The sequence below is a fragment of the Chelonia mydas genome, chromosome 1, assembly GCF_015237465.2.
Source record: "Chelonia mydas isolate rCheMyd1 chromosome 1, rCheMyd1.pri.v2, whole genome shotgun sequence".
In the NCBI taxonomy this organism is placed as follows: domain Eukaryota; kingdom Metazoa; phylum Chordata; order Testudines; family Cheloniidae; genus Chelonia; species Chelonia mydas.
In genome coordinates, this window is record NC_057849.1 from 338,299,718 (window position 1) to 338,315,323 (window position 15,606).

Genomic DNA, 15,606 nt, shown 5'->3' on the forward strand with positions numbered 1-15,606 from the left:
TACCTCAGTTTATTTCTCTGCTGAAGCACAGGCCGAAGTTTCTGCAGTTTCAGGACTTCTCAGAAAAATAATTAAATTGAGTTAAACCTCACAATTATAATGCAGTCCCCGAATGTTGGTGCTACTAGCAGTTGTCAGTCAGCCTCAGGGAAAGTACTATATGATTTTCTTAGAGAACAAACATTTAATCGAAACAAAACCCTTTGGAATACTTTTGAATAACTGGTTTAATAAAAATGTTAGGCACTGAAGCTATTGGTGCTCCTTGTACAAACTCTCCCACTTTGTTACCTTTACATATAATTCAGTGCAAGGTTTCAACAGAGCATATATACCCTTTTATACTTTCTGCTGTGATCTTCTCTCTGATTTTTTTCAGTCTTTGTAGTGTGGCATCACTCTGTGTGTGTGTGTGTGTGTGTGTGTGTGTGTCAGTCACCTGGATCCTCCAGAGCCTAAGGAAAATGGGAGCCTCAGTTCCCTTCTAAACACCTCAGAACCTTCTCAGCACAACAGTCAGGAGATCTTCACAATCAGCAGCAATTTCAGTTCCTGAGGTGTAATAGTCTGTCTCCTCTTCCAACAAGGTTAGGAATATGCAGGCTGTATCTAAAGTGGTAGAGGTATTGGAATGCAGCCTTCACAGCAGATGCATTTCTTGATCCTGTGTTGGTCAGTCACTGAGTCCACAGGGCTGTCTCCAGCTCCTATGTTTATAATGCTCACCCCGTGAGCTCTCTTTGGCTCTTCTCTCCGATGGTGGGTGTGTGGAACCTGCAAGACTGCTCATTCCCAGTGAAACCTTTTGCAGAGCTTCTAAAGTGGTTAGTAAACGTGTCCGCTAACTACCACACCTCATTTCTAGATGTCTCTGCCCTTCCAACTAAGATGCCCTGCACATGTTGTGCAGAGACTGGTTTTGACTAAAATCATGTCTCCTCCCCACTGTTTCTCTCCCTTCCTTTGGACTAAAAATAATAAAAACTACAGCATTTAATAAGCATGTAGGCTACATATGAGTGTTGCTCTTCTGAAAATCTGGCATTAATATTTGCCAGAGGGTGTATCTTAGTAACCTAAGCATCTGATATGGAATTCTTAAATTCCTTGGAACCACAAGTTCAAATCTTGATAAGGTCAATTCCAGTCTTCCAGCTTTCTGAGGTAAAACTGTGTAATATGTAACTTATGGTACGAGATTTTTGGAAAAGAACATAAGATCATGTGGGATTTGTGCTAGTGTCCTTGGCCAAAAGTCCCCCATCTACTCCTTTGTTCTTCAGTATGCCAAACGCTAGTTCGCTCTGCTTGCTGACCAGCGTCCATTCCAGAAGTTGGAGTTCAGTGCTGCTGAATTTATATGGTTTGTGAAGTTCTTTGGGATACTCTGATGAAAAGAGGCATGTAAATGTAATTAAAAATGTGCTGGTGGCTAGAGAGAGACTTGTGTTGAAATATGGTATTGAGTTGTGAGGCTTTGCAGAGAACTACTGGAAAGGCACCATGTCCTCACCTCGTGTTGTAACTAGCTATTGGCAAAGTATTGGCATATGTCTTTTTTGTGAGGTATGTGGGTGGATGGCAGTGTGATGGATGGCATACCTCTTTTGTCCTAAACTACTAGAAAATAACTAACCAAATCATGTTTAAAGATTCCCTCATTTAGTGTTAACCAGATGCTTTATAGTAAAGCCTTTAGCATGAATGCTTCTTCATGTTGTATTAGTGTAGTGACACAGTGCATAGATATGTAAGTTTTTAAAAATACATAATCACTGCTATGATGTGTATTTAGGTTTGGCAGCATTCAACTGTATTTTTTTATAATTAGTGCAAAATTATGGGTTTAAAGCAGTTTTCTTAATGTTAGCTATTTCAGTTTTCAGTTGTGGGAAATTATGTATGGGGTCAGACCATAATTGTTTAATGACAGCAGATGAGAATCAAACATTTTTAAAATTTTTATAACCATTAAAATGCAAATTGTCAACATCATGTCAAAATATACAAAGTAAGTATCCTTAAATCAAACTCTGTTCCTTTCTTACTCTACAGATAAGCAGACTTCGATTATTATTAATGGAAATGTTTTTTGTCATTAGTCTAATCCTTTCAAGCCTGTGTGTTTTGCAGTAGCACTTAGAGGTGCCCATTGAAATCATGGTCCCATTGTGCTAGGTGCTGTATAAACACATAGTGTGGGCCTGTTCCTGCCCTCAGGAACTTAGTCTAAATTCACAATTTTACTGTCCCAGGTACAATGTGATGTTGGTCTCAGTCCAGTTTCTAGGGACTGTTAGAAGTGACTGTATGATGGAGTCACAGCAGAAAGACCAAGGTCTATCTATCTGACTGGTTGTGGAGAACAAATTCCTCCATCACCCTGGAAGTTGTAATTCTAGGTCAAGTTTGAGGCATGGTGGCAGGGCAGTTTCAACACAGTTTGCATGGCTGTTTTCTGTGCTGTACCTGCTTTGTGGATAGTTAAGACTTCAGTCTCTAATCTGTGATCTTTGAAAGCAGTCACTTGTATTTAAATTCTGTGGAGTCTGTCACTATCAAAATAGTTCAGCTTAAAATGATAGTCATGTTTGAATCTGCTGCACCATTTTATGGTTGGACTAGGGCCCCCCCCGTGTAGCTTGTAGTGGAAAGGTTTCTAGAATATTGTACATGTCTGTTCATATAGTAGCTTCTATTGAGGTTTTTGTGACAGACTCAAGGAAGGTAGTGTATATGAAGTTTATTGTACATTTTTCAACATCTTCTCACTTGTTCTGTTGTGTGGGCATGACAACCCTATTGTAGATCTTCGTCGTGAACATAGGGAGCCGAACAAGGTCTGCTGCTCTGGAGTAAATTCTAGATTGTTCTGCTTTTGTTTTTAAAAAAAAAAAAAAAAAAAAAAAAAACCCTTCTTTTGATCCTCTCTGAGGGAGAGAGAGAAGGGAGTTTTTTTTACTCTCAGCTATGCAACATTTAAATGTCTTGATTCCTGGTGTCCAACCAGACTATTCAGTAGGAACATCTCTCTTCAGAGGCACTTAAGCAGGATTCTTTCCTTCAGGCAGCGCTGGTTAAGGTGACTGATAGGGCCAGAAAATGTGAAGTATGCCAACCCCTCTGCGCACAGGGAACAGCTGAAAGGAGAGCCTCATGAGCCAGACCCTTCTGATCAGTTTCCTTATGGACTAGGAGAAGCTCCTGATAGCAAATGAAATGGCCAAATATAATTTGATATGCTTTATAGGCAATTGGTTCACCTGTTACCTATGAGCCAAGCTTTTAGTGGCTCACTTTGCTCTCTGGGACCAGGTAGTCCCTGAGCTGACATAGTTAATGGAAGTTGTATGTTAGCATCTAAGATTGAATCAACAGAATGTACTCCAGAGTTAAGCTTCAGTTCAAGCATTAGTGCATAGCTGAGTCAGTTATCCAGCACCTGGCCATATCATGCAATGCCTTCTGGAGTCTTTCTTCCAACTCTCAGAAGGAATACATGAGGTCTTGAATAGCATACTGGGTATGACTTATTTTCTGCTTGTGTAGATTTCTTTTAAAGGAGTACTTCCTAATATGCAGCCCACCTCTTCCTTTGTTTAATCTCATTCACAGGCAGGGACCATATAATTTGGAGTACCAACATTAATAATTGTTGTCCTTCAGCCTTGGCGTTACCGATGAAAATTTGAAGGCTGTAATTTTCCTCCTTCTAGGTGCACGCTCTGCGTGTATTTTTGTACTCAGAATTCTTTCTCGTTTTTTCCTCTTTCCACAGTATTTGATTCTGAAACTCGAAAGACCTGCCATAGTCCAAAGTATCACCTTTGGCAAATATGAGAAGACTCATGTCTGCAATTTAAAGAAGTTTAAAGTCTTTGGTGGGATGAATGAAGAAAACATGACAGACCTATTATCCAGGTAAGAGATGATTTCAGCAACTTGTAAATCCACCTTAAATCAAAGGCTGGACCACAGTGTTCTTCCCTCCCCTCTTTTCTCCCAGATGGCACTCGGTTAACAGTGCAAAAAGGCTCCTAGTGTAAGCCTGCTGTTGGCTCCTGTGGCCCCATGTACAGCCCCTGGGCAGATAACTGATGTGATATGGTCAGGCCAAGGAGAATATATGCCAAAATTTAGCTCTGGGAAGCCTTCCCTACCTTGTTCTAACCACGGAGGATTTGTGGAGGGTGAGCTCCTGGAGGTTTTGAAGAGCCAGGGTGCAATGCTTGTGGGCTGAGATTCCTTTCTTCTGCATACCTGAGACTCGCACCTAAATTTGAGCTACAGTTGTGGAAAACTTTTAATAGTTCTTTAGGAGTTGTGTAGTAAGTGTTCTCGACTGCATATGTATAGAAACTCATTATAACAATACAGGTCTGAACTACTCAGCTGTTTTACCTTCATATTGATTGCTCTGTCAAAGGGTAGAGTACAAAACTAATTTCTTCTTTGTCTTAAATCACTTGATTTGGTAGTCCAGTGGTAGGTATTTTATGGAAGGCAGCCTATTACCAGTTTTAGACTTATCATAGATCTTAGAATAATTACTAATTTAAATTTGAGAAGGCCACCTAGCCAGTCTTCTGCCTCCTAAGTTGAAAGGGAGAGATAATATTTAGATCACTCACTGTACTTCAAGTGCAGAGGAGCCATACAGCAAGAGCCAATGTTAATTGGAGGCCAGCAACAGGAAAGCCCAGTTATAGGGAGTGTGTGCTGGTTTGTTGAAGTAGTCAGTACTTGTTGGCTGCACTTCTTTGATCAAAGAATCAGACTAGTCCTGCCTTACCAGGTGAAACCATGTGACATGAAGAACCAAGCGTAGATATCCTACAGGACCATGTAGTAGGATTTCAAAAGCATCTTCAGATTTGAGCTACCCCAATTTAGTAATTTTAAATTGCTATTGCTTAGTGCTTGAATTGTGGGGCAACTTGATAGGAAGAGGGAAGGACTGAAATAGTATGCTAGTAGTTTGCTGGTATAGTTGAGCAGTCTTTGTGTCATTTGACTTCTCAATTTTTCAGGAACTATTTCTTCATGTATTTTTGTTGTAACTATACTAAAGTCCAGGTTTATTTTATTACGAATCTTGATACCTTGCACTTTATGTAGTACTTTTTCATCTGGAAATCACAGAGCACTTTTAAAATCAGTTAATTCTCATAATGCTCCTGTGAGGTAGGCAAGTACTATCTATGGCTTACAAATGGGAAAGCTGAGTTGCAGAGAAGTGACTTGCCTAAAGTTACATTTTGAGTCCGCATAGACTGGAACAGAATCCATATCTCCTGACTCCAGTTCCCTACTCGTATCACTAGACATGTTACCTCCTTGGGAGGTAAAGTGGCTGATTCAATCCAGACACTGGTCCAACATGCATACTTATGAATCAGTAGTAAAATGAAACCATCACATTTCAGACATGACCTAGGTTGCATTTACTAGTTAGCTCTAAAATACGAGGTAAGATTTAGTAACTTTATTTATTTTTTCCACAGTGGCTTAAAGAATGATTATAACAAAGAAACATTCACCTTGAAGCATAAAATTGATGAACAGATGTTCCCCTGTCGATTCATTAAGATAGGTAAATGCATTTTTTCAGCATTCTGAGTAGAAAATAATTTCTTCTTATACATGTGCCAGTCTTGGCACTTGTGACTACGCTGTATTCAGGCAAAATATTCAAAATAGCTGTTCCATTTCATGATCTTTTAGACTGGTTAGACTAGAATACAGTGAAGCCTTGTAGCCAAGGAGTAATAGCTTAATATTTTAAATCCTATGGACTGCAAGCAAAGTAGAATACAAACTTAAAGAAATGTGATCATGTGGCCAAGTAATATTGCTGGGGAAGCTGCTTACTCTCCTACTATGAATTACAGTACAGAGCTTTAAAAAAAATTTCTAGTAGTTTACTGCTGGTATAAAGTTCAGCATTGACAGCCTTCAAGGTTGAAAAGAGTTGAATTCGTCTATTCCCAAAACAGATACAGCCTGGTTAGCAGGAACAGAAGCTTCCCTTGCCCCTTCCATACCACCTAGACTCACCTTGACTAAAGAGACAATATCTGGGGGAAGCGGCAGGTCAGTCCCCATGATGTTCTGAGTCATTATCTAACAATTAAGGCCACTTGCGTTGGTAGTTTTTGCAATGGGAGCATTTGTCCACTGAGAACTGGACTGAGTCATTTTCTCGTTTCACCTGGGCTACCAAGCAAAATAACACTTGGTCACTGTTTTTTTTGCTGCATTTCAGTGAGTGACCTAGAGGTGAAAGATTCCAATTTATGGATTAGCTGACCTATCTGGTCCCTTAGGGTATGTCTACACTGCAATTAAAAAAACTCACTGCACTGAGTCTCAGAGCCCAGATCAGTTGACTCAGGCTCACAGGGCTTTGGCTGTGGGGCTATAAAATTGCAGAGTGCATGTTTGGGCTGGAGTCAGGACTCTGAGACTCTCCCCTCTTGTGGGGTCTCAGAGAGTCTGGGTTCCAGCCTGAGCCCAAATATTTTACATAGCAATTTTATAGTCCTGTGAGCCTAACAAGGCTGATCTGGAGCCAGCTGTGGCTCTGCTACTGGTCTTATATTGTGGTATTACACATACTCTCAGGTCAAGAAATAGATAAGTTCATGGAGGATAGGTCCATCAATGGCTATTAGCCAGGATGGGCAAGGATGGTGTCCCTAGCCTCTGTTTGCCTGGGCAACAGGGTATGGATCATGTGATGATTACCTGTTCTGTTAATTCCCTCTAAGGCACCTAGCATTGACCACTGTTGGAAGACAGGATACTGGGCTAGATGAACCTTTGGTCTGACCCATTATGGCCATTCTGATGTTCTTATGTTCTTGTTTGCTTTGCTGTAGTGGCTGTTCTTTGAAAGGAAAACAGCAAGGACATACTTGCAGAAAAGTGGAGGAATGAGACAATTTACTAATATAACTTACTCAAGCTACATAATTCATATACTGTGAATCTTGAGGTCCTGGTTTATTTTACCTCGCTCACCCAGACTTTGCTGAGACTGTCTGAATGGGGCTCCTTTTGGAATCCCTTTATATCACTCATACCTCTGCTGTAGAGTTTTGTGAAGATGTTGTCTCCAGCGTGTGCCAGCACCCAGGGAAGTGAGAACTTAGGCCCAGGAATTTAAATCTGTCATTTGTGTGATAACCAGGAGCCCTAATTCCCATAAGTGTGCAAGTGTATTTTTTTAACTATCCTTTTTTCCCCCCACCCCCATGATCTTCTTGGCCATATAATCTGCAAAATTTGGCTCTGAGATACTTAGTGATGGAAGAGCAAGGTAAAGCAGCACAAATGCTGTGTTGAGTATAGAATATTTGAATGTATTAGTAAAGTTTTATTGCCCTTAAACATGCTGAGGCCTTTTTATTTTGTCTCAGGATAAGTGTTATATTATGGTATTACTTTTCATATGTTATACAAGGTGTAAAAAGTAACACCAGTAACACTTTGGTCATTTTTTGAGTGACTGGAGCATTAAATGTGTGCTGCTTTGCCATTCAGAAAATGATTTTTGAGCTCAAATTTACAAATGGCTATTTTAAAAAGTCACGCTTGACATACGTAATTGTAAGCTAATTCTGAATGTGTGCTTTTCTGTGGTTGAAGGAAACTGATTTGATAGGTTATGAATATCTAACAGTTATGTGTGGAATGTGTGTACTTCATTAATTTATGCATGCACCAGAGAGGAGTTTGGAATGCCCACAAGTGAATATTTATTCCCAGCATTTTTCATAGATCAGGTGTAGGATGATTTGAACATTACTCCTGGGGGAATTCTGTGCCACTGTGCAGATGCAGAATTTGTGTGTCCTGCAGATTTTCCCCCCCCCCTGCAGAAAGTACATTTTGCCCAGGAAGAGCTGCAGTTCTGCCTTTCGCTCACCGGAGGCTGCTGTGGCACCAGAATAGCCAATGGTGGGTGAAAGGTGGAACTGCAGCACTTCTTGGGCACAGTGTATTTTCTGCGGGGGAGTGCGGGCAGGGGAATTTTGTGAATGCACAATGGTGCAGGATTCCCCCAGGAGTAGAAGTCCATCACAGCACCCTGCCTGCGGTGCCAGGTTAGGACAGACAGAGTGGGGCACATGGGACTGCTGGGGCGGGGGGATCACAGACTACGATTCAGAATGGCTAGTGGTGGGGACAGACTGGGGTGTAGGCTCATCAGCTGGAGGGGTGATGGCATTGAGCCAGGGGCTGAATGGGAGTTGGGGGAGTGCAAGGCCACATGGGGATAGGGGAGGAGAGTTGCAGGGACACATGGGTATGGGGGGTTGGGGAAGAGGGGCAGGTGTGCCTGACTGAATGGGAGAACTTGGGGTCAGCAAGGGTCTGCATGGGGGAGGCTTCTGAACTGCCTAACAATTCCCCCTCACCCCTGCTCCCCCCAAACAAAACAAAACACCTGTTCCATACTTCTACCACCTACACCCAACAAACTTGTAGGTTCACTCCAGGCTCCTTTCCTCTCCCTCAGCTCCTCCATTACCCCTCACTCCCCCAAGCCTTTGCACTGCTTCTGACGGGTGCAGGAAACACTTCTGTATTGTAATTTAAATTAAAGTTCTGTACTAACATGCCTGGTAATTATCAGAATCTTTTTTTGCTGACAGATATTTTGAAATAAATTACCGAAATAATCGAAACCTGTATGATTATATTGTTTTGATAGATAAAATATGCAGAATTTTAAAATATTGTGTGCAGAATTTTTAATGTTTTGGTGCAGAATTCCCCCAGGCATAGGACATGCCAGTCAAAGAGCTTTGAGGTCTGTCTTGTTACCAGATAGTGTGTCTTTTCTAAAGAGCATGGTATTTTGCTCTGTGATTAACGTGTAACATTTTATTTTTGCAACAACAATCCTCAGCTTTTCAACTCTTCACTAGTTTAGTGATATGTAACAATTACATAACAGATGTGTGCATGGACTTGGGAGTGAATAAACTGTGGGGTGTCAGAAGTCACTGCTGAAGAAACAGTTGCTGGATAACTTAGAAGAATGGATCTATGCTGTTCTGGACTTGTAAACATATGCAATAGGCAAAAGCTAAGTAGAGTTAGGTCTGGTCTGTCTTTGGATGGAATATATCAGAGAGGAAAAAAGAATCTGGTTTTGTGCACGACTGTTAATTGCTGGACCACTAGTGACTGGAAGAGTATAGCTAGAAGTCTTAGCATGAGAACAACCTTGCCTATAATGCTTCTCAATACCAAAGCCCTTCATCTGTTTCTTGCTGAAATGGGTTCCTTATACACAGAGAATCTGCATGTTACCTTTCTACATTGATTGAAATGGGACTCTCCATTCTAAGCCCCTTTTTTTAGTACCTTAATTTCTTGATTCCTCTATCTTTTGGGATGAATTTTTTATGCTTGCTGCATGCCCAGAAGTAAATTTTGGTTTCGGAAAATTGATGAAAGTCTGCATAGCACTTGAGAAAGATTAGGCTTTTGAAAACTACAAGTGGCCTTTAGACTGAAACCTATTAAAATACTTTCTATTTTGTTTTATGCAGCATTGTTCATATAATAATGTGACATGAAAGTGTTTCTACTATGAAATTACTGTGAAAATGGTGGTGTGAAATTCCGTTATTTTTCATGGTTACAGATCAAATTTGCTCAATTTACAAGTAAACTTTTCCCTAGTTGCTAGCCATGGTAATTCAACTTGGGATAGGAATGCTATGCTGTGTTCCTTGTGACATCACCAATAATCAAGATTCTGTAAGCCAAAATTTGTTCTTATATGAGCCTACTGGGTGAAATCCTGACTCCAACAAAGTCGCCCATTTTCATCAGTGGGGTTGCACAGGTGTTATTGAAGACACAATTTGCCTCTGTGGTTGGAATTTGGTTAACAATTCTATTAATAAGCATGCCATGATAGACTCAAACTTCCACTCCTGTAGTTGAATGAGCTCTGCAGAGTTAGCAGAAGGAAAACAGTGTGGGGGAAAAACCCAACCAAATGCCTTATGTTGTTTAAGTGTTCAGACATGCCTCCTAACTTGAAAGGAGCAGAGCAGTTGAATAAGAAGGTAACTTTAAAAAAAAATCTTTTTAAATTGAGCTTCACTTTTATAATTCTGGCCACTTGACGTTGTTCAGACTTCATAGGCCATGCAACAGAGCAATGGGACGTGTTTAACCCTTATAATAAAATTCTGTTTTGCCTAGTTGTTCATTGAAAGACTGGGCGTGGGTGAGGGAAGCAGCTTACTTGGACATGTCCTCTACCAATAGAAAGCTCATATATTCATGTTTTATCTCAACACTTTCATTTCTGGCCCTTCTACCTTCCCTGGTTTCAGGAAGCTGTGCTTGGGTAAAGCTCTTTACTGAGGGTGTGGGAGGGTGTTGTGACTATTGTGGTTATACTGAAAACTTATCAAGAGGAGTGTCTGACATACCAAATAACTGGCATGTGTTAATCAGTCCACATGTGCCATAAGCTTTGGTATAATGGAATGGAACTATACTTGCTTTACTGTTGCTTCTCTGGTAAGTCTTTGTAAATAAGTTGACTGTAATGTTATCTAAATTGTACCTTGTAGCATATGTTTCTGTATACGTGTATGTTGTGTGGGCAAGTACCATAATGTTGGCCTGCAAGGGTACAGTTAAGGTTGCTGTAGGAATTGTAGATAACTTAAGATTATGTTTGAAATAGATGAACTCAGACTTGATTCACATTTCCCCAGGCATAATTATTTTGGATGTTGGTTTTATTTCCATCCTCTATCACATGTTCCCTCAGTAGGCCTGTTCTTACATTATTTTATGAAAACAAAAACCTTAGTGCCAGTAAAAATACCTGTATGTTTTGTAAGTGCCCTAAATATCTCCACTGCTTTTGATCTTGTTAAAAGTGTGGTCAGATGTTTGGCTGTGTGTGTGTGTTTTCCCGGTTGGCTGTTCCAGCTCTGCACAGACAGTTGGCACAGCAGACCTTGAGTGAAGCGCCCAATGACCACAAGATTCGTTAAGGTGCGAAGGCATCCAGCCAAGTTTATTATCGACAAAGCATGGGTAATAGCACCTGGCAGACTCCATGAGGATATTAAGACATGGATGCTCATGAAAGTGGAGGCAGCTCAGTCAATGGTGGGACTTTCCACTGCCCCCTAGGCTGGCCAAAGATAATCCCTCTGAGATTCATCTTTATACCCTGATATAAACAAGTTACGTACTGTCATACTGACCTTATCTTTTAGGAGGGGTCAGTGTGTTTCTGTTATCCTTGGGGAACGTTTTTGTACCATTGTTGACATTGGGATGTGTTTGCATGCATACTCTGTACTTAACACTTCTTGGGAATGTGTATTTTTGCAGTATTAGCCCTGTTCTTGCCAGATCCTGGGAGCAGGTCCTGCCTCATACCAGGCCTCTAATACAAGGGCTTATGTCTCAGGCTCTCTTCCTACTGCAAAAAGTATATTGATTTCTGCTCTGCACCAGTTTTTTGTTACTGTGTAGCAGCAATTCAGTTGGTCTGAACTATTGTTTACATGTTCAGTACTGATTGCTGTAGCACTTGCAACAAAATATGCTGAGAATCTTTAGGTAGAGTTCTGAAGTTTTTTACTGTGGCTAGAATGAGTCAAGGATAACTAAAGCTCTACCCCAAAGGGATGGGAGTGCCCAGCATAATCCAGTACAGAACATACACATAATAGGGTGTGGCCACTGCAGTGAGAATATCTTTGCAGAACAAATCTTTGGATTTCATTTTTACAGGGGCTACTTCTCAAATACTTGGGAAGGTTTTACAGGCTTGTAGGGTGACACAGAAGAAGATACATGGTCCGGGGTGGGTGAAGGAGACAAAGAGAACGGTTGGGAAAAGAACTTAGATGGGACATAGGATTTAACCTCCTCCTGGTCCCTCCTCAAAGCCTGCTACTTTGTTGCTTTTGCACAAAATTACGAATAAAATAAATTTAAAAGAAAACTAGCTCAGTACATAACAAAAACAGGGTTACCCTCATGACCTTATTTTGTGTGAATCTCACCGCTCTTTCAAACTGCATCCCACCGTCTGTCTGTCCTTATGTCATGTCTAATTTAAATGCTTGCTACCCCAACCATATGACATTTTATTTGTCTGAAATGCTGTGCACATCTCTAGGAGCTGTATAAATGAGAGAGCAGAAAGGTGTGAAAGTGAAGATGAGAAGCTTGCCCTTAATGTAGGAGAGTGGGAACCAGTGGAGAGATTCAAGACTGAGGAGATATGTTTAGAGTGATGGAAAAGGAATCTTAAAATGTCCTATGTTTTAGGGTTAAAGAACAGATTATCCTGCCATTCAACTCATACTCTCCCTCCCACCCCCCCTCCATTTTCATCTTTTGGAGCAACTTTAAAATATCTAATTAAATTTTCTTGGGCTTTGTAGCCCCTGCGAGGCGTCTATCGTCCTTCCCATATGTGGTATAAATTCTGTTTTAATGCTAATTGGTTTTTAAATTTTTCTGAAATAGAATGATCCTGCATGATGGAACTCTGATAGTAAAAACACCACTGCTCATCTGTTTTCTGTTTTATTTGTGAACAAATGTAAGACCTTGTTGAATGTTTAATAGAGCTATTGAACTGTTGGTGGTCTTACATCCTTGTGGTATTTATGGTTCGCATTTCTGAAGTACCTGTCACTCTAATGTACAGGACATGTACATAAATATTATCCCTAAATGGGATTTTAGCTGTCCAACTGCATCCTCCATTTCATGGCCTCCCACAGCATGATTCCAAGTAAAGTGGGGTGAGGTGGGGAACCTGCTATTCAATTAAAACGCCTGGGTAAGGAGAAGTCGTCTTCTCTGAGTCAGGTGTTAAACCTGGGCTGTTAAATCTTTGTTAGAAGCCAGTGCTACAGTTTGAACTCTCTAGGAAGTTCTGTCCCAGTCCTGTGAGATGTACCTTGTGCTCTGACAGCTTTCCAACCATCAGTTCATGTTTCAGTGTGAGGGACAAGTGGCAACTGTTGAGATAAATGGGCCACAGCCCCTTATTTAGCAAATGATAGCTAATGCCTTGAATTGGACTTGGAACTGGGTAGGTAAGTAGTTCTGAGGAATCAGAGTAACAGCCGTGTTAGTCTGTATTCGCAAAAAGAAAAGGAGTACTTGTGGCACCTTAGAGACTAACCAATTTATTTGAGCATAAGCTTTCGTGAGCTACAGCTCACTTGAGCCGGAGATGTCGAAAATAGGATTCTAGGTCACCACAGAACTGTATCATGTTCGTGGGGGTGGAGGGGCAGAAGGAGAGGCCCCAAGATAGGACAGCTGCTTCTGCTGGGCTCAGAGTATAGTTGGATAGGTTAACAATATTGCTGGGTGGGTTGAGGGAACCATTGCTGTGGCCCCTTGTGGCATGTAGTAGTTTAGAAAGTTTAGTGTCCTTTTTCTTTTGTAGAGAAGCAAAGTGTGTGTTGTAAATGGCTTGTCTGGTTTTAGTAAAGTCCAGCCACGAGGAAGTTTGTGTGGAAGGTTGGTTTTTTATGAGAGTATCCATTTTTGAGAGCTCATTCTTAATCTTTCCCTGTTTGCTGTAGAGGATGTTGATCAGGTGGTTCCGCAAGCTGTAGCTCACGAAAGCTTATGCTCAAATAAATTGGTTAGTCTCTAAGGTGCCACGAGTACTCCTTTTCTTTTTAGTTCTGAGGAAGATGCTTGGGGTGGAATGTTCTTGATGGTCTGTCTTGCTTATTAGAGAGGATGCTGAATGGTACACCAGTTCTAGCATTTTCAGGTCTTCATGGCTCTTACTTGTTTTTCCTTTTGGGGGGCTGTGGTGGATAGACAACCTAAAAGCTATTAAGTGCTGTTGGTGCTTTTTATTTTGTGTTTTATAGACTCTAAAATTGTAGTATGGGGAGCAATGTTTTCATTTAGTTCCTTCTCTACAAGAAAAAAAATCATATACAACTTTTATTAATCCTTAATTTTTTTTAAATGCAAATCTGTGTGAGAGAATTTGATAAATTGCTATGTATGCTCTTGGATTAAATCCACTTCTAATCAAGAGAAGAATGTTAGTAGTGGTTGCTGACGAACAGGACTGGTTACTAAAGTCCTCTGTTCAAAGGACAAATATTGTTATGCTCCTGCTGTCTTAACTTTCACCTGCACTGTGGATCAGTCCTGACCCGAAAAATCGTCTCATATCTAGAGGTGGCTTTTGCTGTTCAATCCTTTTTGCCTCATCTGTGGTACCCAACAAAGATACTGGCTTGGTGATGTGACACCTATCCACTAGGAATTGGGCTGAGAGTAACTCTCTTGGAACTCAGAAAAGCCATCAGATGGTGGGTCACTTTCCAAACTGATGAATTTGAACAGATGACCTGAAGGCTTATGTCATACATGTTGCAAATTCCACAAGTTATCGGGTCACAAGTATAGCTTTGATACTGCTGTAGTATGCCCCACTCAGAGTAGGGGGCAGGTTCTGGTGCTGCACTAGGGAGCAGCTACTGTGTAATATCTTCTCAGTTTGGATTTTTTATTTGAGGTTTTTAACTTTCAAAGTATTTGAACATTGAGGTGGGAGGACTGTACTCTGTGAAGTGATTTCAGGTTTTATTTGCAAGTTTAGCGAAGAATGGAGGAAGGCATCCCAACAGTCTTGATTGCAAAAGCTTGGAAGACGTGAAAAACAAATTGTTCTTTATGGGAATGTTTATTTTTCAAAATAAAATGGGCGTAATACATAGCCTGCAGGCACAGCATTTGGCAAATGAAAGATTAAGAGCCATGCAGTGTGGTGAGGAGAACAGCAAAAGAATAAATGGACGTACATCAGACATCAAGAATTATAACATTCAAAAACCAGTAGGAGAACACTTCAGTCTCCCTGGACACCGAATAACAGACTTAAAAGTGGCAAGTCTTCAACAAAAAAAACTTCAAAAACAGACTCTGAGAAACTGCAGAACTGGAATTAATTTGCAAACTGGACACCATCAAATTAAGCCTGAATAAAGACTGGGAATGGATGGGTCACTACAAAAACTAATTTCCCCCGCTGATACTCACCTTCTTGTCAGCTCTTTGAAATGGGCTACCTTGATTGCATTGGCTTCCTTAGCACTACAAAAGTGATTTTCTCTCCCTTGGTATTTACCCCTTCTTGTCAACTGCTGGGAATAGGCCACTTCCACCTTAATTGAATTGGCTTGTTAGCAGTGACCCCCCACTTGGTAAGGCAACTCCCATCTTTTCATGTGCTGTGTACTTATACCTGCCTACTGTATTTTTCACCCATGGAAGCTTATGCCCAAATAAATTTGTTAGCCTCTAAGGTGCCCCAAGGACTCTTTGTTGTTTTTGTTGATACAGACTAACACAGCTACCCGTAGGTGCCAACTTTCCCAGGTGCTGGTGGGAGCTCGCGCCCCCTGGCCCCGCACTCCACCCTTTCTGCGCTCCATTAGACCCCTTCCCTAAATCCCTGCTGCGGCTCTTCCCCGAGCGCGCCGCATTTCCCTTCTTCCCCCCAGCACTTGCCACAGCTGTTTCACAGCGCAAGTGCTCAGAGCTACGGGGGGG

At 41.1% G+C, this 15,606-nt stretch overlaps 1 protein-coding gene across 5 annotated transcripts in view; it reads left to right on the plus strand.

Moving 5' to 3' along the window:
- Window positions 1-15,606, plus strand: part of MKLN1 (muskelin 1) — a 194,606-nt gene that overhangs the window by 45,291 nt on the left and 133,709 nt on the right. For 3 of the 5 annotated variants that reach the window (XM_037889362.2, XM_043520782.1, XM_037889364.1), the window contains exons 3-4: window positions 3,779-3,921; window positions 5,505-5,593. In XM_037889362.2, the coding sequence (XP_037745290.1) occupies window positions 3,779-3,921; window positions 5,505-5,593 (232 nt within the window). Of the gene's footprint in view, window positions 1-3,778; window positions 3,922-5,504; window positions 5,594-15,606 lie in introns of those variants that run through there. The other 2 variants (XM_037889366.1, XM_037889365.1) reach the window with 1 other exon arrangement.